Genomic DNA, 27575 nt, shown 5'->3' with positions numbered 1-27575 from the left:
ATAGACAGACATATGAGACTGTTATTAGGGGTATACGTGCAGTTTAGTGTCCCAAATTCCCCATACAGTGTCCTTAATTATGAACCTGAAACTGTTTAACAGGTGTTTTATAGCCTAGTAATTAATGTGCGCGTGACAAGTGACCCCCACCCCTCAAAACTCGTTTTATAAACACTACGGCTGCTGGTAATCTTCTCATCTAGCTAACTGTCACCCAGAAAGCAAATAAGCAAAACATTTCCTAAAATGTCGAACTATTTTTTTTTAAGCATGAACGTAAAAAAATAAATCTCAGCCAGTAGCATTACAGCATTTCTACGGCGCGAGAGCAGCTGCCCTGGGGATTTTTTTTCTTCTTCAAGTAGCCTATAAACAACCGAAACTCTGCGTGATCAGATCCACCCCATTTCTTCTCCTCCAACTATTTCCATCCGTCCATCCTGCTCCACGGCTCGTGTCAGACCCCCGCCGCGCTGACCCCCTGCTCCATACTGCTCTACCGCCGACCATCGACACGAGAGGAGCGGGGACTGAACGAGCGTCTGTGTGTGTGTGTGTGTGTGTGTGTGTGTGTGTGTGTGTGTGTGTGTGTGTGTGTGTGTGTGTGTGTGTGTGTGTGTGTGTGTGTGTGTGTGTGTGTGTGTGTGTGTGTGTGCGCACCGTAGCCTACACTGACTGACTGAGTTCAAGGTGGGAGCTTCGGCCGTAAATTGTTAGATAAGATGCTGTAGCCTGACAGCCAATTTGTCGCCCGGTGTTGTTCCTGAGAGGACAGGACAGCGGACCCGAATGTGAGCAGCTCTGCCGGGAGAGGGTAAGTGATTTAAACGCTTTAATTAAAGACGGTTATAAAACAGAGTTGTATTGCTATGTGGGACCTGTGACGATTGAAATTAAACTCGGAGCACATTTAGCCAATTCTCTTTCTGTGGGGGAACTTGCTGCTGTGACTTTTAAACGTTTTAATGAGGGGATTTGTTGTACTTGTTCCTCGTGGTATTGTGGAAGTATTGCCAAGTTTCTGCTGGAGCAAAACAAAAAACTGGCAACGACATCGATTGTGTAGGCTATTTGGGTCTTTCACTTAATAAGATTTTTGAAACTACAATGTAGCTTTCATTTGAGCATTAAAGAACAGGTCGTATGTAGTAGATGGGTAGGAACAAGGCACCCTTTGTTTAAAAACACAATTCCTAAGGAGACAGTTTACAATTTATAGTTTATTAAAGATGTCGGTGGCAAATTGTATAGACCATAAAAAATAGCAATATACTGTGTATAACAGATGTCACTGACATATAGGTTTAAGGCTCAAACCGACCAAAGCTGATAGACAATAAATACATAGCCTATAAAATGAAACAACACAAATATATATTCCACAATAAAACTTATATAAACAATATGGACCATGAATTAAAACATATATATATATATATATATATATATATATATATATATATATATATATATATATATATATATACATAATGTAAATACACAATTATATAATTGACACGTGATACAGACTAAGGTGAATATGAGTATAGTGCATATATTTTCCGGCTATGTGCAGAGAAGGTGACTCCATATGGGTCATCATGTTTATTATTAGACCCATGAAACAAAACCTCTAGGTATAGGCTAATGTATTTCAACTCTCTCCCTCAAATTCCTCAAAAGTTTGAATGTCATTACTCGCCTTGATCCGATTATGTTCCTGTATTGATGCTTTAAATGTCTGTAATCCCTTTTGCACAAACTGCCACATAACTCTTAAGCATTTTCTAAATTTTTATTTTGAGTATAGTGTACATCACACGAGGCTCCAACGTAATGATGCCTTGATGAAATAAAATGATCTTGCCTACGTTTTAGGTTGAAGAAACATAATATAATGCCTTTTTATGAAGTTCTCATTTGTGATACCCTCTGGTGGAAAAAAGGCTGCAGAGTGCATAATGACGCTCAGTTAAAGGAAACATAATGAAATGCCCTGAATAGACTGAAATAGACTGAATAGACTGGGATTTAAAAGGGTAAAATGAACTTATTTGGCAGTGAGACATGTGCTATCAGTGTGTAAATAGCAGCCAACCCTAATAATACAGACATTTTAAATGTTAATACCGTCTGTGTTATGTGACAAATTATTTCTTCAAATAATCCTTTTGAATCTGCATGAAATTCTTCAACAGCAAATAGGGAGAGTCACACTGTTTTGTTGTGACCTTGTGTTTATTTTGTGTGGTGGTTTAATTTCAAGTCTCTGCACATTAGCCACACATCACTTGGAACTGTCTCCCGAAAGCTGCAGTCTCTCATTTTAAATAAATGATGGAGACGATGCAAAAATTGCTTTTGAATAAAAGATGTTTTTGGATGGTTCGGAGCGTTGCCCCTGAGTGAAGGTCTCCTCGCGTGCTCTGTGTTGAAAGTATTCTGTTAATTGATCAAGAATAGATTGTTTTGCTTTTTTAAGTTATTAAAAGGGAACATTTTTGATGTCACAGTGGATCCTCACTCCCTCTTTGCATACCTTGGGGCCTTATTTAATCTCTGATCATTTCATGTAAAGGTGTGACTTTTCTTTCTGTCTCCCCTTCTCACTCACTAACACTAAGTCAAGTAGCCTACTGTTTGTGCAGTATGAGATGTCACAAATCGCAGCGTAAGTCATTTAATCATGTGGTGTGATGTGTGTGTAAAAAGTGGTGCCTTGGCTCTGCACAGGCTGCTTATTGGAAGTATATTAGCTTACCGCATGTAAGCTCCAGTTTTAGAAGAGCACAGGTGTAAAAAAAACACATAGTGGTAATTAAGCAGCTGTAGTTCTGATTAGCTGCTTGTAATCCAAATCTCCAATATAAAAATGCAGTCATGAGGAGACGTCCCTGTCCTTAATTGCTTGGTTGATTGCTCTACAAAAAAGCTGCATTGTCATCTTTCGGGGGATAAAAACATCACTTGTGAATTTCCCTGTGTTGTGTAACTAAATATACAGCCCTGTAATTTTATTTCTTTTCAAGACTTGTTGCTCGGCAAATAAAAAAAGGGTAACGAGGTGTTCTGGGAGTGACTGAGAGTAGAACTGGGGGTTGAGAAATAAGAGACAACATAAAAAAATTCTGCCCTAAACCCACCAGAGAGATGATTATGCGGCAGCTGAACATCCATATCATTCCTAGTGGCTGCAACTGATTCCTGCTTCTCAGTGAAAGAAATGAAAGATGTACTGCAGACCAGCTCATTGCCTTAGTGGAGCTGTGGCAAAATTTGAAGGAGTCTTGTGTTGTTCATTTTTTTTCCAGTGGTGTTAGGGGCAGACAAGGCCAAGGATGTAATAGACCTGTCAAGTGTGTAGAGGAGCTACAGAGAAGTAGAAACAGGATATTAGACAGGAGAAGGAGATAAGAGGAAAAGATGAAGGGATGAAGGCTGGTGGATGTTATTGAAGGGAGATTTAGGACAGAGAGGGCATCGAACAACACAGGATTGAAGGAATGAGTTCATAATAAAAAACAAAATAAGACAGGAAACTAATGTAGTCACACAAAAAGAGAAGACTAGCTTGTCCCTTGCAGAGAAAATAAGAGATTACTTTTTAATATTAAAAAAAAACATAACATATCATTATCAAATCCAGCGTAATAGTTCAGGGGTTTTCTATTCAATTTGGGATAGTGTGCACAGTGTTTACAAACTTTCATTTGCAGACTTGCACATTAGTTTTGTCCAGGAGTGCACAATATGGAAAAACTGATTTTCACATTTTTAAATGTGTGGGCCAGAATAAGAAATGATGGAGCAGAGGCACTTCCTGAGGCAGTGATGGGTGCAAGATTAATTGAAAAGGGTAAATTGACTGTTGAATCAGCTCTTTGTTTGAAGGCAAAGGGCATCATGTAAAGAGCAAAATGAAAATATGAGTTGTGACTTGTGTTTCTCTCACAAAGTCAGCAGTAATAACTGCTGCAGTAATGCCAAATATTGACATAAAGACTGAGATATGTATCACTTTTAGGGATTTCTTAAATCAAAGATGAGTAGAATAATATTTGTTTAATTAAGTAGCTGTGTTTTCCATTTTGCTTTTTCATATGTCACAACTTTTTTAATCTCCAAACACGACATCTCTTCATTTTTTTTCTATATATAAAACACAACATCGCTTTTGCATGCAATCTTATTTTCTCACCATATTTTGTATCTCCCTCCTTGAATTCCTTTGTGATGTTATGTCTCTCTGTAGCTCAGACTTTTGCTTTACTCATAATGAATATGCAACAGCGCCAAAGGAATTGCATGAGAATAGCTGCTTTAATTACGCTGCAACATTTTGTAGCTCGCAAAACATCTGGGCTGTCTCAATTTGTTGTCTGTTGCTCAAACAAAACAGTCTCATAAAACTTTGATAAATGAGCTCTGAAATGCAGATGAAATATTGTGGACATGCTCCTGTAGTACAAATTGTATTTCATTTTTAGCTGTTCCTTAAAGGTGCTCTAAGCGATGTTGGGTGACCACACTTCTTGTTGGCGTTCAAAGTATTTTCAAACAAAACGAGGCTAGCTCGCCCCTCCCTCCTCCTCATCCCGTCCCCTCCCCCTCCCTTCTGTGCTTCCGCGAACTAACCCCACAACCCCCCACCCCCAAATCCTTCTTGTCGGTTATTGGCTGGAACGCTGGAAGACTGTTTGTTATGTTTCGTGGTGTAGGTTGGCACAGTTTGTTTTTGTTGCCGTCTGTGGAGCCTGGGCTGTCTACAGAGACCGCGTTTTTTTTACAGTGTGTTCAGGGAGCAGGCAGCTAGCAGATAGTGAGGAGATGTTTGCTGTATGTGACAAAAAAAATGTTGTGGCCTAAAAAACGCGTGACATCGCTTAGAGCACCTTTAACTGCTATGTAAAAAAGTAAGTTCAGTTAGGGTTGGGAAACTTGTACTTGGATTAAGCTTAGTCAAGTAAAACAATCTTTCATTAGCGCAACGCTTCGTTGGTAACAAAGAACTAATATCCAGCCCAGCCGCCATACTCTGACTTTCCACTACATTACCTCACTGAGAAAATTGTCTATTTGGACATTTACATTTTAACACATTAGGCTCATTCCACAAACGTTTGGGAGCGTCGGCACTGCGTCCAAGCATCGCTCATCCATATTACTCATAACTTTCTTTTCCTTATGCATGTACGAGAATAAGTGACATTTTTGGTGATTGAACATATGAAATCAAAGTAGAAGTCAGTCAGAGAAATTGTCAAGCTTGCAGTAAGTCAGTAATGCAGTCCGACACAGCAAAGCAATTCCTTAAGCACCCTTCTCAAGTATGTCCTTACAGGGATGCAATCTCATAAAACATGACCTTAAGAATCTTAGAAAATGAAATGGCATGTGTAGCCCTGACTTCAGGGACAGTTTAAGACGTGTATACGCAGTTATGCAGCTTTACTGTGGTGGCCATGTATGAAATTAAATTGACTTCGCAGAGCAGGGATCAATGCACTCTGTTTTGAAAGGAAACCAATAAACTAATGTTTATGAGGGTCTTCACCTTACGATCAATAAAAGCTGCATGGTGTTATGTAGTTGGACATACAGCAAGTGCTCTGAGTCAAACAGGGTTACCTGTTTATAATTAGAGCCTCTTAAAATGCTTACTTGCCATTCTGCTGGCATATTGCCCTAAGTGGAAATAATGTTTTTTGGGACATTAGGGCTGGGCAATATATCGATGATGTATCGATATCATATGATGGACTCAACATTGTTTTTGATTTTGAATATCGTATTATGGCTTAGGTTTTTCTGAACCTTTACCAGACTGTTCCATTATTTGCCTTCAACCGCTTAGTCATTATATTTATATTACTGATGATTCTTCATCTAAAATGGAATTATGAAAATATTTTGTCAAAGCGCCAATTGTCAAACCTACAGTTTCACCGCAATATCGACATTGAGGTGTTTGGTCAAGAATATCGTGATATCAGATTTTCTCCATATCACCCAGCCCTAGGTGGCATTCATTAGCAACACAATCAGTGTGTAAAAATGTTTAATCATCTCTTGTAAAGTTTCACAATACAGCTGCTGTCATTGTGTTTTTCATTTGACAGTCCTTCCAGAAAAATGCGGAGTTTTTTTGTGATTGTTGCGGGCAAAAATTGTAGCTTTTCGATGATGTTTACGTCGCGTAATTACGTCACTTCATAACGTTCCCATGGCAACAGGGGAAAATGGCTGCTCTTGTGTGAAGTAAACGCAACATTTTTCAACTTTCTGCTAAGATATATGTGACTTTTTTGCAACGAAAATGCGGGGATTATGAAATCATGCAAGCCCCGCATATTTTGCGCGGAAATCGGCAATTGTTATTGCAATTATGCGGCCAAAGTGCGGCGTATTTGAAAAAATGCGGCCCCGCATAAATATGCGGACTTTGGCTGATTATGCATTGAATTATGCGATCACATAATCGCGTTTTTCTGGAGGGACTGATTTGAAGGTGAAGTGACACTTCAGTCTTGTAACGTTGAATCAAAATGACCTTTTAAGAAGTGTAGAAAGCAGTTTTGTTGCTCAGATGAGTACTATTAGTCTAATCTCTTTTATGGAATTAAGATACTGTAAAACAGACCAGCAAGTTCTTATACTTAAACAATACACTAGGTAATTTTTCAATGCTTTATAAAACGGATCATATAACTGACAACGGACAGAACTAACAGTTCATATGAACATTTTCTGATCTGATACCTCTATGGTAAACTCATCTTAATGGACATTAGCACTGAATTTGAGCCTCAGCATTCCCTACAATGTATTATTATTTTGTCCTTGAACAGAGCTAATGTATTTTAGAGGATGTGCTACAGTCATTTGAATAGAACAGTAGCAGCTTTCTCAATTGTCTAGAAGGATGAAAAAAAAATAAACACAACCAAGGACGTCTTTGAGGAATTATAGGGAGGAATCATTTTATCTTTCCTTGTTCTTTTGTACGTTTTTCAAAGGCTGTTAAATAATGCAACATCCATTTTGTTGAGACATGAGACAGGTAAAGGACTTTTTCACTTCCACTTCTATCTTGTGTTTTTTTGTTCTTAGGACGGTATTGTTACAATGAGACAGTTTCTGTCCACGCATCAATCCAGCATTTTAAAGTTTGAACGTAGATGTTCACTGCCACCTCAATGTGTAGCATCTGATGATTGCAAACACAGCTGAAGACAGCTGGTGCTCTGCATTATTCTGCTTCTTCTTCAGTTTGCTTACTGTGTTCGGGTTCCATTTGTAATAAAAGAAATGTATTACTTTGTTAACAAAATTACACTAGTTTGGAATCAACTGTTATATTTATGTTTTTCTTCTTTCCTTCAACACTGGCTATTTCACAGAGATAAAAAAGTATAATACAGACACCAAATGTATTATTTACATTTGGAATAGTTTTACTCCCAAAAGAAGAACAATGAAATTATTCAAACTTCCATTTAGTGAATGTCCCTATAGTGTTGCACGACATGAAAGAATACTGTTGGAACTTTGATATGAATTTGTTTTCCGGTCCAGAAAAGCGTATGTGACCCTAGATCCTGATTGAACAACAACTAGGCAAGGGGCTCTAAATAACTAGTTTGTCCATTTGTCTTGGGCCCTATGCAGTCTACTCAGTGGTTAGATTGAATAGGTTTAAACTGTGGTTTGTCAGTCCATAGTATGTTCAACTGATATTATCTTATCCAATTCCAAAGGTGCTAACCCTAGACTAACCTATTTCTATTGTTAAGTTTTTAGAATAGTTATAGCACAAGCAACACACCTGTTTATTCCAGCTTGTTATAGGCAGTAGGCAATTTAAGGGAAGATGCCATCCCTCTTGTTAGCAAAATGACCCAAATACATGCAACCCCTTGTTAAACTGCCATCCCCCCTCTCCATCCCCTAGTAGCAGAGAGAGTGCAGGGTAAAAGGGATTGAGTTCTATATGTTAGTCTAGTCTGCCTGACTGGTATACATACCAGTAATGGTACATATTGTACTAAAATAGTTCACCGAAACATGTTTCTCAAAACATTTTAAGCGAGAAATAGGCCATGCAGTTGATGAATCTGTCTTCATTTCGGATCAACAAAGGTCAGTTTAAAAGATTTTCGTCAGATTTTGAGAGGCTTAGTCACACTCATCCCGCTTGCTATTTCCGTGTGAGTCCCGACTGCCCTGTCTCCGACTGAGCATGTCAGGTTGGCGAAAATGAAGGCCGACAGCTCCTCCAACGGACGACGGCACGGAACACACCGAAAAGACTCGAGTCACTGACCTCGCCAGACTGTCCAACGGCCGATTATCGGCCCGGTGTGTAACTGCTTTAACAATGACACATTCATGGCGCTCTCCGTGGTGCTGAAGTAGCAGAGGGATTTGTAATTTGATCTTTTCACTGAGCCCTACCCTTTTGTCGATTTTGTCTCATCTTAGGTGACAGTGGTGGGGGTATTAAAAAAGAAACGTTTACGGGGCGGTTCGCTAGTCACAGGTGAACTAACAAAACAAACAATCCGTTCCCCCTAATTAACAAATCGCCAACTGGTTATAGATATTATTGTGCACTTGACAGTGAAACAGAAATCCTTATTTTCTCTTCTTTCTGCCCTTTCAAATGTCAGGTCTGGTTGAACCATTGTACAGCGTTTTGTTCTTCATGTACTAAACATGATTTCTTTTTGCAAACCCTTAATACAAAATAACATCTAATGTGAAAGAGGAGTTTCTACAACCTAAAAGCATGAAAGACCATTACAAAAGTAGTCCTCTCAGCCATCTAATTTTACTGAATCAAGCTTTTGTGGCAGGAGATTCCCAACTATACGTTTATATTACCACAAGGTCTATTCAGTAGCTGGAGATTATTTTGTTAATTTGGATTATAAATAGAACTTTTGTGTTGTGATCACACTAGTGGAAAATACACACATTAGCTCCAAATGTTATGTTTTTTTTTCTATCAGTTTTAATAAAAATAAAAAAAAATAAACATTTTAATGGGAAACGAAACATTACCAAATGTTACTCTGGGCAAAGCATGCCCCAGTACCGTATGAAGACTTTATTTTCTTCTCTGCTGATTACTTTGACCCTAAGCTTTGTTGAAGCACGACACTGCAGTCTGTTATTGGCTAACAGCTTTTTCCTTTTCTGGTACTCTGTCTTTGGGGCATCTCTCTTTGACGTCTTTTAACTCATTTATGAAGGAAATTGAGGTGAGATTAGCTCAGTTTAGTTCAACTCCACAAACATGGCTGGCAGAAAGTTGTGTATTTATGATGCCAAAACAATTACAGTATATCTGAGGCATTTGCTGTTTGTTTGTTTGCCTCTTGATATTGACCCTGATGTATCTCAAAAATTAGTAATAATCTCTGTTATCGACTGCTCACTCAAATGAGCTTCGCCAGATAAGCACTGGCCCTCTCTTTCACTCTGGCACGTTGCTGCCTCCTGTAGTGATTGGACTGACTTTTACCACCATATAGCTAAGGTCTCCAAGTCCTCCACTGAATCAAATCAATATTTAACCCTGTGAAATCACTACATGTGGCACAAGGGATCATGTCAGATGCTGTGGCCAGTGGTGCAAGCTCAACAGGTGAGGATGGATTATTGATTTGTTCGGCTCCACTCATCTTGGACGTGTGTTGATCAGCAATGCAGATCACAGGTTAGGGTCAGAGAAAGACAGGGGATATGTACTGTAAGTGTGAGACACGTGATGGTGAGTAGATTGCGTGATTGGTGGTTTTAAAGTGGCGGAATTCTCACTGAATTTATTCATGACCCTGGGACAAGTTCATAGAAGGAGAGATACTGCAAGTCAGTGGTCCGTTTTATCTTCCTATCGCTGATAAATATTGTATGCAGCTTTTTGCTATTATACAGCCTGGTTGTTGGAGTGTGTCAGAGCATAGAGATAAGAGAGAGAGAAGAAAAGTTCTCATGTATCTTCATCATGCAGAAACACATGAACCTTCAGGAGCTGGTTACTAATTGTTAGTGTTAAGCAGGAGTTTGCATTTTTCTTTTATAAATTATTGGTTCTTGGATTAAGCGGTTTCTCCGGGTTTATCCTCTGTGTCTTAACTTAGTGTGAAAATCTTTGGTATCAGGTGAATGCTGCATCACAAAGCGACCCCACACATTATACTTTACTTGTGGTCTGACAGGTTTCAACAGGTCTACATATGTGGGACAAGATCAGGTTGTATGACAATAGAGACATACGTAGTCTTTGGTTTTAAATCTTGATATTCAACCTTTAAAAAGCGTGTATGCAGTTCTCTAAATGTCAGAATCCTCCTAAATTATCCACAGAAATCTGTTTCTGAATATATCTAAAGTGATACTTTATTTAAACTCTGTCATACTGTATGAGTATCATGCACGTCCCCCTCTTCTGACTTCAAATGTTGCAGTAAAATGTTTGTAGTTTGCTCCTTTGGGCAGAACAGAGACCGCAGCTTGGATATGCTGGTTGTGATGGAATCAAATAGTTTTCATAGTGAAGAAAAGAAAGTTTCAAAATATCCCTAAACAGCTCCTGCAGGATAATGCATTTCTTAACGGGTCCATCTGGAAAATATTTTAAAATTGCCTTTGCAAATGTTTGATGTAAAAGGACATTTGTCGATTGAAGACTCAAATGGAATGGCGATGGCGCCCACTCACTTAATATAAATACAAAATAATAACAATTGCTCGCAATTCATATACCAAAGAGTTTGCTGATCTAGGTATCCTGTTAAGGTTACCTAGATCATTTTTTTCTTTCATAATGGTGGTATGGGGAAAGAATTGTTGGGCTGGGACAGATTTTGTCGTTGCTGTACCCTGAGTGGCCACTGGGAAAATGGTGGTACTGTATCTGGCTCTCTTTAAACGTCCATAGTTTTTTTATAGTCCATTTCTTTTTTTAAACCAACCTTAAAGCTATAGTGCGTAGTTTCTGTCGCCCACATGAGGAATTTTAAGTTAGGCGCATCCACATGATACAAGCCTTCCCTGATCGCGCACCACCCCCACCCCTCCTCCACGCAGTTGTTAGTAGCCGACGAGGACATGGAGGATTCAAAAAACATGATGGACTCTTCAGAAGAGGTCATTATCTTCACACAATCTTCTGAACATAGCCATCCTGAGAAATACAGAGAGAGTTGTGTGGAGCTGATAGTCTTAAAGTGCCCATATTATGAAAAAATCACTTTTTCTGGGATTTGGGGTGTTATGTTGTGTCTCTGGTGCTTCCACACGCATACAAACTTTGAAAAAAATTCACCCATGCTGTTTAGAGTGAGATACAGTTTCTGAATGTGTCCTGCCTTCAGTCTCTGGGTGAGCTGTTCGGCACGGCTTGTGACGTCACAAGCCGAAACGAGCAGGCTAACCGCAACCATGAGCTCGTAGCGTTAGCGTTAGCATGCTAATGCTAACGCAGCATGCTACCTCGTTCTCAATTGCAAAGCACTGCTACAACACACACAAGTTCACCATAATCTACAAAAGAACTACTTACTTACATGTGTGCCCTCATTTAGAAGTCTCCCAGCTAATCCTGCCTTGTAACTGACCGAAGTTGTAGAAACAGCCTTTCTTTTACTGTCTATGGAGCTAGCTAGCTGACATGATCTACATCTGAGCTACTGCGCATGTGCAAGTGCAATCAAAGATAGTACAGAAGAAGAAGAAGAAAAGAGGTCTCACTCTGTAGCTAAAACAGAGACCAGGTGAAAAGAGGATCTGCAGCAGTGAGAGAGCACTGCAGTACAACAAAAATATGGTGTTTTTTGAAAATTAAACCATGTAAACCTATTCATGTACAACCTTAAAATACAATTATGAACCTGAAAATGAGCATAATATGGCTGCTTTAATAAGCTTTGTAGCAACTCATTTGGCAATGGCTTGAATGTAACAGTTTATTAATATAAAAAAGTTACGCACTAAAGCTTTAAGTCTGTTGTTGTACTTCAAACCTTTATTTTTAGTTAACTTTATAGAGTTAAACTGATTCTATTTGTACAAAATAGTTACTTGCTTTTAGTTGACCTTTCAAGTGCCCTAGGGGCCAAAAAGCCTCTGTGGAGATCTGAGAGAACTTTTATCTCTGCTTCAGTCAGTGGTTTGGACAGCATGGAGTGACCTTGACTCTACTTGTTTGTATATAGGTGAGGTGCGGTATTGTTTGTTTGTATGCATGTCCTGTGTTGGTGCCCTGCTAAGTTGTCTCTTTTCTCTGAGGTGAGACCAAAGACACATTATCAACCCTGGTGCCACAATAACCTTTTCTTTCATATTCCTCTGTTGTCCGATTCAGAAGCCAATCTTTGTAGGCTCTATTGTGAAACACTGAATCGAGTACACAACGGGCCATTAAGCATCTCAGCCGGGGCATTATTTTTCTCACCTTCTGTTTTTGTCATCAATTTTCAGCCTGACCATGTCCACTGGAGTGTGATCATGACTTCCCTCAACGAGTCAGAGGAGACCTCCCCTCCCTCCTTCCCTCTCTCCTCTTTTGAACACAATTTCTCCCATTTTGTCACCCATGACCCGTCATACTCCCCCATATCCTTCCCCACCTCCTCGCTGGCGCCCTCCAACTGCACCAGCTCCCCGTCAGCCTCTTCTCCTCCGTACAACTTCTACGCCGTGCTGCTGGTGCTCCTGATCTTCTGCGTGGTGTTCGGTAACGTGCTGGTGTGCGTGGCTGTGTCGAAGGAGCGCTCTCTTCAGACCACCACAAACTACCTCATCGTCTCGCTGGCTGTGTCCGACCTGCTGCTGGCCACGCTGGTCATGCCCTGGGGCGTCTACATGGAGGTGTGTGTGCACTTATGTGTGCTTGCATTTTTTTTTTAATCATCAGTGCTCTGACAAAAAAAAAAAAACACACACACCCTCAGCTTGATGTGTTGGGAACTAAATGTGGATACAAATATTATGGATTGTGTTTTCTTGTTTCTCTAAAAGTTTGTTTTCCATTACAACACATGTTTAACGGAAGCAGTAACATCAGATTTGAGAACAGCAGTTACAGAACATCGAATCATTATTTTCATTAAAGATCAATTTTCGGATTATTTTCTCGGTTAATTGATGAATCATCATAGAGCTCTAACAACTAGTCGAGTAAACAATTAGTAAATCCACAGAAAATGAATTGACACTTTGGAAGAAAAAGTTCCCTCAGGTCCAATAAATTGGCTGGTTCAGATGAGAGCAAGCAACAGAATAACTAAAAGCTGAGAAGACATTGACTCACAAAACTGGAGTAGTATTGCATAGACCCAATACGTCTGCTCAAACTATTTTGTTTAAATGAAGTGCCAACTCCAATGTAGCTCTAAACAAAAGGTCTCACTCACAGTGACCAAAGTGAAATGCTTTGTTTTAACACTAAGCTAGACAAAAGGCAGACAGACTTATTTAAAGGTCCTATGACATGCTGCTTTTTGGATGCTTTTGTATAAAGGCCTTAGTGGTCCCCTAATACTGTATCTGAAGTCTCTTTCCCGAAATTCAGCCTTGGTGCAGAATTATAGCCACTAGAGCCAGTCCCACAATGAGCTTTACTTAGGACGTGCCATTTCTGTGTCATGCCATGCTTCGCTTGTTTTCAAGCCATTATGTCTCTCTCTTTCTCATGGGCGGGCCAAATTCTCTGGGCGGCAAAGCAGAGAAAGGGGAGGTAACCTTTCCCCTTATGACCTCATAAAGGGAAGATTCCAGATCGGCCCATCTGAGCTTTCATTTTCTCAAAGGCAAAGCAGGATACCCATCGCCATTTCTAGCCACTGGGGGACCATAGACACTACATTAGGAACTTAATCAGTGAACAGGAAAGAGGATATCAGGATAAAACAAGACTAAAACTGTTAGGTAATTCATTTTCTTCTACAACACCTATTTTGATAATCGATTAATCGTTTTAGCAATTTATCAAGAAACATGCTGGTTTCAGATTCTCAAATGTGAAGATTTGTTTCTTTCTTGTCATATATGATAGTACACTGATTATTTAGGCATTAGACTGTTTGTTCACTAAAACAAGCAATTTGAATACATCTTCCATAGGCTGTGGGACATTTTAAGACATTTTTCACTCTTTTAATCCGCCGATGAATTAATAGTAACATAGTTAGTTGTTGCCTTGAATCAATTAGTTTATGAAATGTCAGAGAATAGTGGAATATGCACGTGACATCACATTCAAAGCGATGTCATCAAATTGCCTGTTTAGTCGACCAAATGTCACAAAGAAAAGCAGCAAATATTAAAAACAGTTAATAGTTGCAGATTAATTTTCTGTTGATTGACTTACAGCTCTGTAACAAACACAGCTGGCCTGAAAAACAGAGTGGGAGGAAAGTATCGAGTTGAGGTGTAAGAAAGACTAGCTAAACTGAAAATGTGCTGTATCTGACATGTTTTGAGACATATGGTTACAGGAAGACAATACTTGCAAGGTTGAGCTCAATAATAAACAGCCTGTCACGTTGTCGTATACGTAATTTAATCCTGCAATAATGAGCTAATTGCCAACTTTCTGCCTGCATTATAATGAATCTTTCCTGTGCCTGCAACGTTTATGTCGTGTCCTGAACTTTTCCAATCCTGTTGCAGCTTTCTTCATAATATATCTACTACCACTGCAACACACAATTTCCCTGAGCCTTAGGTGACATATTCAGATTGTATTCAGATTTGTCCGATGAACAGAGCGAAACCCAAACATTATAAGTTTACTCTCACATAAAACAAAAGAAAGCAGCAAGTTATCAACCTTTTAGGAGTTCAGCTTTTTAGAAATCAGCAAATGTTTGGCATTTTTGTACAAGAAATTACTTAAATGGTTAGTTAATTGTCAGAACGTTACCAATGAATTTAAAATGTAGTTATAAGTTATTAGAACTTCAACTCCAGAATAAAAAAAAACAAAAAACTTGAATTCAGTCCTCAGAAGTCTCACAGACTATAAATATTTAATGTGCAAAAGGCAAAATATGAATTACTACATTCAATTCTTTTTATCAGTAAACCCACTATTTTTTTTTAATGTGATATTGGAGATACAATAAAACTTTGTGGGTAAATTGGGTTACTTCAGAAATGAGTCATTGGTGCCCGCAGTAAGGACAAATGGAATTAAATATGAAGTACTTCTGAGTGATCCAGCCTGGTTAATATTAACGCTACTCCACCAGTCTTACAGCATATTGTATCAGCCAAAATGTACAATATGAGTGGCGTAATTAAAGCCCTTGAAGGGTACATAAGTTATAAATGAAAGTGAAGGACCAATGTCTTTATGTCAGTTTGTGTTTGTTTTGTTGAAGGTGGTTGGAGAGTGGCACTTCAGTCTCATCCACTGTGACATCCTGCTCACCCTGGACGTCATGATGTGCACCGCCAGCATCCTCAACCTCTGCGCCATCAGCATTGACAGGTGGATTCTCCCTTAAACTTTACTCTTTAGTTTACTCTCTTTACTGGGGTATATTTTTCTTTTTTAAATTTTTTGATTTATTGAACGTATAACACACTCTCATCGTCTTTCTCTCTTTTCTTACAATTTTAGAAAAAGAAACAGTGAGTTGATGATAAAAAAAAAAAATCAATATGTAATTTATTTACTTCATACTCTCCCCTAGCCTTGATCTTGATTGCTGCAAGTTGGGATAGACAAAGAGCTGGCAACACACGTGCCTGCAATAAAAAAAAAACACACACGCATCCACTACAAACATTTCAAAAATGCACTCGTCGGGGGCACCTGGTGTAGCTCACCTGGTTAAGCGTACGCCCCATATACAAAGGCTCAGCCCTTGTCGCAGCGGCCACAGGTTTGATTGCAACCTGTAGATCTATGCTGCCCAACATTCCCCCTCTCTCTCCGCATTTCCTAAATGCACTCGTCATCCAGCTGTCACACTGCAGCAGGTTATAAGCCCCACATACTTTAGTCATCTGTTTGTCTATCAGCAGGAAATGTCAGGCCTTTACTGCGTCTTTTACATTGTCCTCTGCAGCCAATAGAGAGCAGGCAGGCTGTCCACAGCTACACCCTAATTACTCCGACAAAGTCACACATTGAAGCTGGACCAGTTTAGACTTTGTTTTAGTAATTTAGTGCAATATCTAAGGATAGAGTCTAATTGTTTGTCAAAGCTGTCGACGATACAATATGCAGTGCAGTTAGACAGTTGTATTGGCTTCATGCCTGATCAGTTAAAAATAAAACAGTGACTACAAGGTTAAAGTGCTGACAACTTTAATGTTAGGATTATTACGTCTATATTAGTGTACTGTAAGAGTCGGACTCGGAGCCCTTTTTATACACCGTCCTTGGATAAAATTAGCATAAACCCAAATAAAGTCATCATATTTAGTGTTTCTACTCCAATATTCTCTTAGTGAATGTGCTCTCGTGTGAATGAGCTGGGACTGTGATTAACGGTCACTGATCCCCATTTCCCTAATCCACTTAACTATTTAATTTTGATTTCTTCTACACAGCGTTTATAAGTTTATTCCAGTGTCTGTATCCTCTTTACTCAAGACACTTTAGTTCCACAGTCTACACGTCAGCCTTAAATTAGAGGAGGGTTGCCTGTTCAGGTCCCCGTGCGGACCAAGTACGGAGCGTGGACTGGTAGCTGGAGAGGTGCCAGTTCACCTCCTGGGCACTGCCAAGGTGCCCTTGAGCAAGACACCGAACCCTCAACTGCTGGGTGTGCCTTTAATGGGCAGCCCCTTCACTCTGACATCTCTCCATTAGTGCATGTTTAGGTCCTGTTTGTACATGTGTGTGTAATTGGGGCCTATGTGTAATAACGAACAACAGATTAAAACATTTTTTCCCTCGTTTGGTCATTAAAGTATCACTTAATCTTATTACTGTTTACTTTTGTTGCTATACAGCTAGGAATTAGAAATGTATATCTCAAGACCTAGACCTTTGTCCTGCAAAATTCCTACAGGACTCCTTCACAACTGATATATTCCTGAGGTAAACTAAAGTATGCCTCCAACATCATGTTGCAGATTTTGACTCCTGAAACAACAAAGACCTTCTGGGAATTGAATCTATTAAAAATTGAGTTTCATCTGTAGAGTCTTGGGTAACTGCTCACAGTCTGGATTACAGCAAGATGGCACACACCTGCGCTTAAAGCAGACGGCTCGAATTGGTTTTGACATGCCGGCATGTGTGTGTTTTGTGTCCTTGTGGGCTGTGAAACAGGCAATGACGGCTTGACTGCGGTCAAAAAGTCAAAACATTACCTCCTAAGTCCTTTTCCTAACCACTTTTCCTTAACCGCGATGGTAAACGTCACGAGGTCAAGGAAAGGTGTGAAGGAGAATTCAAAAGGATTAAAGGTCCTATGACATGCTGCTTTTTGGATGCTTTTATATAGACCTTAGTGGTCCCCTAATACTGTATCTGAAGTCTCTTTCCTGAAATTCAGCCTTGGTGCAGAATTACAGCCACTAGAGCCAGTCCCACAATGAGCTTTCCTTAGGATGTGCCATTTCTGTGTCTGTAGCTTTAAATGCTATTGAGGAGGAGAGAGGGGGGGGTCAAGGTGAAGGGTGGGGGTGTGGCCTTGACCAACTGCCATGCTTCGCTTGTTTTCAAGCCATGAAGTCTCTCTCTTTCTCATGGGCGGGCCAAATTCTCTGGGTGGACAAAGCAGAGAAAGGGGAGGTAACCTTGCTCCTTATGACCTCATAAGGAGCAGATTCCAGATCGGCCCATCTGAGCTTTAATTTTCTCAAAGGCAGAGCAGGATACCCAGGGCTCGGTTTACATCTTTAGCCATTTCTAGCCACTGGGGGACCATAGGCAGGCTGGGGGAACTCATATTAATGTTAAAAAACCTCATAAAGTGAAATTTTCATGCCATGGAACCTTTAATAAACGTGGACAACCCGGTGGAAAATATTACTTCATCACCATTTTCCCCCTTCTTATTCTGTAATAATTATGTCGTTCCATGTGAAGCACCCACTTCATGTCATGTCATTATTATAAAACACTGGGCTGTAGGCTGTTTCTTGTATGAAAGGTGTTCAGCAAATAAAGTTTATTTTCATTATTGGTTGCTCAGCTCACCCTCCTGTCCACTCATTTTTATCCACATGAATCCCGATTAGGATGATTGTATGAAAATAATTGTTACATGTATGCAAGATAAGCAGAACGCGTTAGACCTACAGATCTACTGTAGGCTACATATTCTATGTTATAAGGGTTAGATCAGTGTTTCTCAAATGGGGGTACGTGTACCCCTAGGGGTACTTTGGGGGACTGCACGGGGATTGTGACATTTTTTGCAAAATGTTTTTCAGTTACAAGGCTGTAGTTACTTCTACTGTAATTTTTTTCTTCAAGTTTGTCGATTTATTTTGTCTATTTTTTGTCATTTTTGAAGTTTGTCACCTTTTTTTGAAGGTTTTGTCGCTTGTTTTGAAATATTCTTGCCTTTCTTCCTTACTTTGTTTTACTGTCTTTTTTATCTTAAAAGTTTTTGTCTCTTTTTTCAAAGAAGTGTCTTGCTTATTTGAATTTCTGGTCACTTTTGTCGCCCTATTGCCTTCCTTCTTTCTACTGTGTTTTTCCAAGTTTTTGTCGCCTTTTTTTCATGATCATTTAAATTTTTTCCAGGTACAAGGCTGTTGTTTAGTAAATCTATTGCTGACATCGCTGTATTGTTCCTCTTTATATAGACTTTTTTTTTCTACCAAAAATTGTTCACACTGGTTGGGGGGTACATGGCTTAAAAAAACTGTTCAAAGGGGGTACATTATTGAAAAAAGCTTGAGAACCACTGGGTTAGATGATAGCGGGTGGGTGACAGAAATAGCCTACATTATTAATGAGGACAGTATTCTCTAAACTGTAAACAGAGCAGAGCTGTCTGCTGCTGCGCCCATTCAGCAGTCAACAGCGTCACTCCATTGATTATTTCATAAGCTAAAAGTCAAGAGTTATGTTTTCTCTGTCAACGTTTTTTTTTAGTTTTGCTGTTTAAATGTCCCACGATATCAGCTAAAGTAACATTACTGCGTGCATGGAAACATTTACAGTTACTAAAAACAGTACATCTTTGAAGAAAACACTGATATATCACTACAATAACCTACAGAGACTGTAGAAGGGTGTAAATAACTTATTTGGGTTGGTGTGGGTGGGGTATTTCAAGTAATTGATTTGAATGCCGTCAGAGCCGATCCGCGCATTCTCACATAATAGTCCTACTTTTACACATGGTCATAATAATGTAGTCATATCTGTAGTGAGTTTTTACAAGACATATATATTGAAATAAGCCAGGGGGCGAACTGGTAACTTGTTTCAGACGCTGCTCTGGGCTATAAATAAACCAGTGTCCGGTGCGCTGTGGAACTTTGGATCTAGCGATCCATTCATTCACAGTTCTGTAAACACATGCTCACTGTCATGTTACGCGTTGGAGAGGAGAGTAAAGTTCTCACATCAACCACTCAAATAGTGCCATAAAGTGCATTATCATCATTAGGCCTATTAGCTGTGTTGCAATGTCTCACTAAAAATAAAATGCACGCACGGTGCGTACAGGATTACGGCGCTACTGCACACCTTATATTGATTATGAACGGAGAAATGGTGATGCGTCGCTTTAAATTTTGCTGCCGCAAGGACTTCGTCTGTGTTCTGTGTGAAGTGCCTGAGTTCACTTTAAAATGTGAGAACATGTCGATGGAATAATGAAGTCTGAAGAAGCATCAATATTTGTTTACTCTGTATTGACAATGTGTTCAAATGCATGCGCCATGAGTGAGTGCGAGAGAGGCATGCTAATGTATTTTCTGTGTGCTTTATGCATCTTTGTGTGTGTGTGTGTGTGTGTGTGTGTGTGTGTGTGTGTACTATTGCAGATACACAGCGGTAGCCATGCCGATGCTCTACAACACCAGATACAGTTCCAGGAGGAGGGTGGCAGTGATGATTGCTGTGGTGTGGTTCCTCTCTTTTGCCATCTCCTGCCCTTTACTGTTTGGACTCAACAACACTGGTAACAGCTACATCTGATCCCTTCTCTCAACTTTACTAGCCCATTTACTAGTTAAGGTGTTGTGAGCTCCACCCAGGGATTACAGTCTTAGTGCTCGGTCAGTCCACAAAGTGACAGAAGATTAATTCACATGTCCTCACGAAACAGGTGGTGCTGTGGTCTTGGTGATGTAGCGACTACTTGCTGGTCGTGCAGCGGCTACACTCTGTGGTCAAGACAGTTGTGCAACTGCTCAACGGCACAAATTCACATGTTATAGTTCACCAAAGATAAACTTATATAAAGATATAAAGACATACAGATATCTTATATTTGCCTGTTTCCTTTAACTGAAAACAATTGACTTTGGTCTGAAATTTCTGTCATAAAAGCTGAGTTTTCTGAGGGCCAGGATCTTGAGCTGTGGTTCCTAACTTCGGGGGTGGGACCCCTAAATGGGCCCCCGCAGGGTGATCAGTTGATTAAAAGGATAACAAAGAAATACGTTTTTCTTACACAAAACTTTTTTTTCAGACTTTTCTTGGATTTTTCCTTTTTCGTCTTGTATAAAACTGGATACGTTCCCCTCTTCAGGCCTTTTAACAATACCACCCAGCCACACATTACAAGACTTGACTTTTTGAGGTGGAAAAGGATTTTGGGATCCTTCATTTCACTTCCATTGAAGAGCCTTGTTACAGGTGCAGCATTCACTGCTTTAGCTTTAGCCTTTATTTAACGTGGTTACTGTTTGGTCAGGAACGGGTCCTGTGTCCTGTTTTACACCAATGCAGGTTAATGCACAAAAAAGCTCTTTTAATTAATGCTAATATGGAAATGGAGGATTGGGTCCTTCATGGATAGTTTAGTCTGCAGCTGTTAATGGATGTTTTCTGAATTTTTGCACTATTCTGCTAAGCGATATTTTACTCTAATTTAACTCACTAATAGAGCAGCATACACATTTTCAATCTTTGATCAGATAGTAAGCAAATCCCATGCTGCTCAGTCAACAGACAGACCTTATACTTAAATATCCGTTAGCACAGATAAACAGACCATTCAGTAATTTCCCCATATGTTGTTCTCATTGAGGGAATGACGGATGACGTCTGTCCTGCAAACAAGTAGGAACACATAATCCTGGATTTGTTTGCTGTCTCACAAAAGGAGCAGCAGTGAAGATGCTCGACTGCTAACCCCTGATTTAATGAAGGCAGCTGCGAGGACTGACTTAATGTGAAATGTGCTTGTGATGAACTGAAAGCAAACCACTTGAGAATGAGTGGAAAACAAGAAGTTATGTGAGAGACAGCCTCAGTTGATGGTCAAAACACAGCAAGATACTGAAAGATTTATAAAGATATATTTCACTCTCCTCAGTAACAGGCTGCTCATAGATTACAACACACTGTTTGAAAGGTACTTGGGTAGATTTTCCATTCAGTTCTTGTGCCAGTGTTTGGTCTTGAATGGTCAAATTGCATCAACATTATTTTGCTTTAGAAAATTGCTTCAGCTCTCATAAAATTAACCTAGGGGTTAATAACAGATGTATACCCACTCTGTCGTTCTCTGGGACATGTTTTCATGCTAATCGAATGTGTTTGGAGCTTAAAAGACGCTAGCACGGACCGCTGATTAGCTTACAACGCTAGTATTCGGGGCACAGGGAAAGTAAAAACAAATCGCTATTTATACCACTAAAAAGGCTCAAAATATCACCAAACTTCAACGGTAGCATAATGAGGGTCCCTAAATGTTAACCGAAGCATTGAGAACTTTGGAAGTGTACAGACAGTTTATTGAAAAGATTATAAAGACACTCACGTTCATGTTTACATGCCGCCGCCGTCTTGAAAACCAGTCATGACTTAAAGCTGGCGATGCAAACTAAAATCAAAAGCAATTTGCTCAATATATCTGAAATAATCGCACTCTGCATAACTTGTCTAGTGTACTTACTCGGTGGATAACTGTCTATCTGGTCCCTCCGGTCTGGGTCGCCTTCTCCAATTTATTTTCGGGACATGGAAAAAAGTTTCAAGTACAGCCCTGTTTATCAGAGAGGGGAAATCTTCAGACTGTACAAAACACTGCGTCTCTTGGGCATCGCGACACAACAGTTCCCACTCCGTGCAACACAGACACTCCTGTTTGGTGGCCATAGCTTCACAATGTCCACAGGTACACCACCAGTTTCCCGAAGTACGAGGCCGTGTTGCGGCATTGACTACCGGTAGCTCTCTCTCTCTCTCTCTCTCTCTCTCTCTCTCTCGTAGCCCTTTCACAGAGCTCCCGCAGCTCTTCGTTCAATAAACTGTCTGTACACTTACAATGTTCTCAATGCTTCGGTTAACATTTAGGGACCCTCATTATGCTACCGTTGAAGTTTGGTGATATTTTGAGCCTTTTTAGTGGTATGAATAGCGATTTGTTTTTACTTTCCCTGTGCCCCGAATACTAGCGTTGTAAGCTAATCAGCGGTCCGTGCTAGCGTCTTTCAAGCTCCAAACACATTCGATTAGCATGAAAACATGTTCCAGAGAGCGACAGAATGGGTATACATCTGTTATTAACCCCTAGGTTCGTTTTGCGCCGGAATTGTCCTTTAAATATGAATCTACAGCCAGGGGAAACAGCTAGTGTGGCTCTGTCCAAAGGGAAAATAATCCACCTACTAGCACCTCTAAGGCGCAGTTATTCCGTGTTCGTCATCATCAACATTGTTTGTTTCATCCGTTCAAAAAACAACAAGTGTAAAAAAAGAGGAGTTGTGTGCTGGACTATTTCTTGGCTGACAATTCAGACACAAAGGCAATTCAGTGTGATCTGTGGATCATTGTGGGACTGCAAACATGACATTCATAAATATTACATGTTTGGATTTTGTGTGTGTGTGTGTGTGTGTGTGTGTGTGTGTGTGTGTGTGTGTGTGTGTGTGTGTGTGTGTGTGTGTGTGTGTGTGTGTGTGTGTGCGCAAAGCTGCCCCCGGGGACATGAGAGTGGTATTGATCTCCTTGTCCAACTCTTTTGATTAAAACAATAAAAAAGCATAAATTATTCAAACTGAAACAACAGAGAAATCATATAATCTTCTCTGAACGTTTCTCTACAATATTCAATTTTTGCATGTTTCCTCTCTGCATTAGCCAGCCGGGAAGGCACCACGTGCAGCTTTGCCGATCCGGCCTTCGTGGTGTATTCATCTGTGGCCTCCTTCTACGTTCCCTTCATCGTAACGTTGCTGGTTTATGCGCAGATCTGTGTGGTGCTGCGCAAGCGAGGCAGGCGCACCGCCCCGCCGCGCAGACACGGCCAGCACACACAAGGCGGGGCTGACGTGGGAGAAGGTCATCGACACAGGAAGGTAGAGTCTACTGTGTTTTGATCATTCTTAAGACGTTTATTTTACAGACTGTTTGTCTGTGTTTTCCCATTTTTCTCTTCCATCTAATTTTGGCATTACAGTTTTTGCCGATTGCTTACACACTGAAATCAAAAGAATTACACAATTATCAAAACCTTACACTCAAGGAGCAAAACATTGGCCCAGATGTGCACCACTATAAGCACAATGTCAGCCTCACACTTTTTGCAAAACAATACACACTGATTTGCAAAACACTAAACACACTTGTATTCAATTGACACAGAAGTATATCATGATGTCACTTCCTTGGGCCAGTGTTTTGCTCCTTGAGTGTAAGGTTTTGATAATTGTGTAATTCTTTTGATTTCAGTGTGTAGGCAATCGGCAAAAACTGTAACTGCTGTCCTCTTCTACAGTGTATGTGCTCCATTTGGTCTAAAAAAGACCCCAATCAATGCATCCGCATGTTCACTATTATTAGCTGATTTAACTTACCACAGATGTATTGATATTGGTGTATATTTTGGCCTAAATGTAACAAAACGATTTCCTGCCAATGTATATAAAATATATATATTTTCAAATATTGATATCGGCATCTACTTCAAAAATCCAGTTTGAGTTGGGCTTTTTTTTATATGCTGCCTCCTTCCCTTTCAGAATAAGTGTACACAACCAGAGGATGTGAAGTTGTGCACCCTGATCCTGAGGCCCGCTACCGCTGGCCCACAGCGCAAGAAAGTGGTGAGTCTCTCAGCAACACAGATGGCCTCTCTCTCTTCACTGTCCCTTTCCTGTCTTTCTTATACAATCTGTTGCCTCTGTAGTAGTTTATATCCACGTTTCACTTCCGGGATTGCTCCAGTGCTGCCGGAAATTCCTCTGGATGTCCCTCATTTCATCTGTCACCTTCCGCTTTCTTTGTGTTGTCACAACTCCGGTGGATTTATGAGGACTATGGTTAACTGCTCCTCAGATCTCTGCAGGGTAAATCCAGACAGCTAGCTAGAATATCTGTCCAATCGGAGTTCTGTTGCATGACTAAAACAGCTTTTGAACGTACACATGTTCCACCCAAACAAGTTCCTTCCCGAGGCTATTTTCCAGCGGCACAGTGGCTCCGTGGCCCATGACGATTGTGATTGGTTTACAAAAAATGCCAATAAACCAGAGCACGTTTTTCTTCCATCTCAGAATGCTATGTGGACTAGCCAGACCCTCCTCCGCAGCGCTGTGAAGGAAGGTCTGGCAATGCGAGACTACCTCTGCAGTGATGCTCCGCTTGCTCCCTATTGTCCCATCTTCCATAAATGTCCCCCTTTCTTTACTTTCGTTTCATCTTCACCATCAAACATCCACATCTTTGTTTGTCCCCCAACGCGTACCTCCCTCACCACCCTCCTTCCTCTCTCTCTATGTGTCAGACCCTGGTAAAGGAGGCGATGGTTCACCCTCTCGAAGTGGAGCCGGGTCAGTTCCTGCCGCAGACCGAGCAGAGCCTGGCTCCTCCTCCTGCTCCCCAAACCCCCTCCCACTCGGACCGCGGCAGGATCTCCCTGGCCATCTCAGTTGGACCTGCCCCGGTTCTTCCCTCCACTGTGACACGATCGGCCCTGATGCCCCGTCCCGCCACCCTCGAGGACGGCATGAGGGGCCGTGAGGGATGGAGGGAGCGCAGTGGAGGGAGAGAGAAATGGGGGATGACCAAGGAGAGGGTGAGAGGGAGGCTGTCACAGCAGAAGGAGAGGAAGGCGACAAAGATGCTCGCTATTGTGCTCGGTGAGCGGAGGCGGGTAGTTAATAATGAAGTGTTTATCTGTAGACCATGTACACTTGTAGCTTTTCCTACTATGACATGTCAACATGTCTGCCGTGAAAAAGGTCTATTGCAGATACACAGCTCACTACAAACAAACAAACTAGTCTACATGAATACTGTATGTAATTTATGTATGTAATCAGTCACACCAGTCTAATATTATTTGGGGATGTTGCATATTAAGTCATTCTATGCAAATATAATGAATTAACTGCAATTTGTTAAATCCCACCTCATTAAGTTTCAAATGTAACATGTGATTCCTTTAATATCTTTATCTAGATGTAGAGTTCATTATTTAAAAAAATAATAATAATCTGGTTTAGAATCTGATTATAAAATATCTTTTGATACATAAGCACTTCAGTTTTAGAGGGTTTTTTGCCAATTTGTAACTCACTTTCTATTACCATAGGCATTGTGTAAGCTATGCTTATACCAAGAGCACCTTTTTTTTTGGTCCTCATTCAACCTTTTGGCTGAATGAGGACAGACAATCTAGGTGAAAATCTGTTTAAAATGATCTTGTGGTGGTCTGGTAAATAACTGAAAACAATGAGCCTGTTCTAGATGGAAGGTTTTGAATGCATATTTGAAGAAAGTTTTACTTATTTCAGTGAGAGACAAATTGTCAAATCTGTCAAATCATCCGTGGCACCAATTTTTATGCTCTCCATATTTTATGGCTTTTGACTTGATTATATTTTGTTTCTCGCCTACCTCATCTGTTTTGTGATTAATGTGACTGGGCTGCTGTAACACTGTGATTGGAATTGATGATGAAGCTCTAAATGTATCTATGTATTGTTTCAGTAGTTTTATGGTTCTGTGCGAAATACAAATGCAGCAGTTGGCGGGATATTTCATTAGTTATACCCAGGGGCGTCGGACTGGGGGGAAAAAGGGGACTGAGTACCCACGGCCCTCATGTGAGGAGGGCCCAAAAATATGCTAAAATGAATAGCTGTGGATGCGGGGAGGGGGCCATAGAAAATGCCTTTCTACAGGGCCCAGAATGTTGTGCTACGCCCCTGGTTATACCCCTGAAGAATTTGTACATGTGGGGCTAAAAACATGCAGGGACTCATCCTCTAATCCAGAGATAATCAACAGGGGGTCCAGGACCCCTAGGGTTACTTCAGGGGGGGCCACCAAATTATTAATTTTTGAAAGTTTTTTTTCTAAATTTAAAATGCCTTTGTGAAAAAAACAGTGATGATAGGCTTACTGGCTAGATTAAGTTAGTTAGTTAGTTATTTATATGTTATTTCTGTGTCATGCCAAACATTTTGGCCCATCCCACATGGGATTACAAGACACCACAAACTTACTTATTTAACAAACGTCTTCCTGTCGCATATACAAATCATGTATGTATGTATATGTATATATACATATATATATATACACACACACATTACATACAAACAACAAATCCTCATCTACAGTTCATCTCGATAAAGAGCTTTTTTCCTCTTCTCCCAAGCTTTCTCAAGATAATTGGCTAATTTATATGTTTCATATGTGAACAGCCATCTCAGTCTTTGAGCATCATCCATATTTACCAAATCAATCTCTGCTTTTATCTTACGAAACAAAAAATCACGCTGTTCAAAATAAAAAGGACTTTTCATTTTCTGTATCATTCAAACAACACATGGGACAGATCTGTTTTTCCTCTAAAATAACATTGTCCTGTTTCAACAGTCAGAGGCAAACAGTAGTCACTAAGGTAGCCATCCACAGATAGAAATTCACTGTGCCACATGTATGTTTAAAATTAGAACATTATTTATAAAATCATGCGAACAATTATTATTCTAATAGCTTAGTATTCTATGCAATAAAATGGTATGTATAAAGGCTTTAGGCCGCCCTACACGTTATTGTAGGCCCAGTTTGATATGCAACTTAATTTCATACAATATTTGTAGTAGGGGGTCCCTGCTCCATCTTTCTTTAAGTTAAGGGGTCCTTGGCTTAAAAAACGTTGAAGACCCCTGGTCTAATCCACTTCCTGTCCCTGTTTCCAAGGTGTGTTCATCATCTGCTGGCTGCCTTTCTTCCTGACCCACGTGCTGAAGGCCCACTGCAGGAGCTGCTGCATCTCGCCAACACTGTACAGTGCCGTCACCTGGCTGGGATACCTCAACAGTGCTGTCAACCCTGTCATCTACACCACTTTCAACATTGAGTTTCGCAAAGCCTTCATCAAGATCCTGCACTGCTGAGAACTGGAGAGAGGAGAAGTGTCAACTGTCAAGCCTGTCATTGGTTTGAGATCAGAGGA

General features: G+C 40.3%; 1 protein-coding gene across 2 annotated transcripts; it reads left to right on the top strand.

The window, feature by feature from the left end:
- The first annotated feature begins 674 nt into the window (after positions 1 to 674).
- Positions 675 to 27575, top strand: drd2l (dopamine receptor D2 like). Of its 2 annotated transcripts, none has more exons than XM_031314062.2 (8): positions 675 to 814; positions 12487 to 12876; positions 15393 to 15502; positions 19978 to 20114; positions 23246 to 23463; positions 24127 to 24210; positions 24891 to 25245; positions 27320 to 27575. In XM_031314062.2, the coding sequence occupies exons 2-8, from the start codon at positions 12514 to 12516 to the stop codon at positions 27514 to 27516; spliced, it is 1464 nt and encodes a 487-aa protein (XP_031169922.1). In that variant the 5' UTR covers positions 675 to 814; positions 12487 to 12513; the 3' UTR covers positions 27517 to 27575. The 2 variants fall into 2 exon arrangements, with proteins under 2 accessions (XP_031169922.1, XP_035862486.1); XM_036006593.1 differs by having other exon boundaries at positions 24819 to 25245.

Source organism: Sander lucioperca, chromosome 10 (genome assembly GCF_008315115.2).
Source record: "Sander lucioperca isolate FBNREF2018 chromosome 10, SLUC_FBN_1.2, whole genome shotgun sequence".
Lineage (NCBI taxonomy): Eukaryota > Metazoa > Chordata > Actinopteri > Perciformes > Percidae > Sander > Sander lucioperca.
Note: the sequence above shows the minus strand (reverse complement) of the source record. Positions and strands in the feature narration are given on the sequence as shown.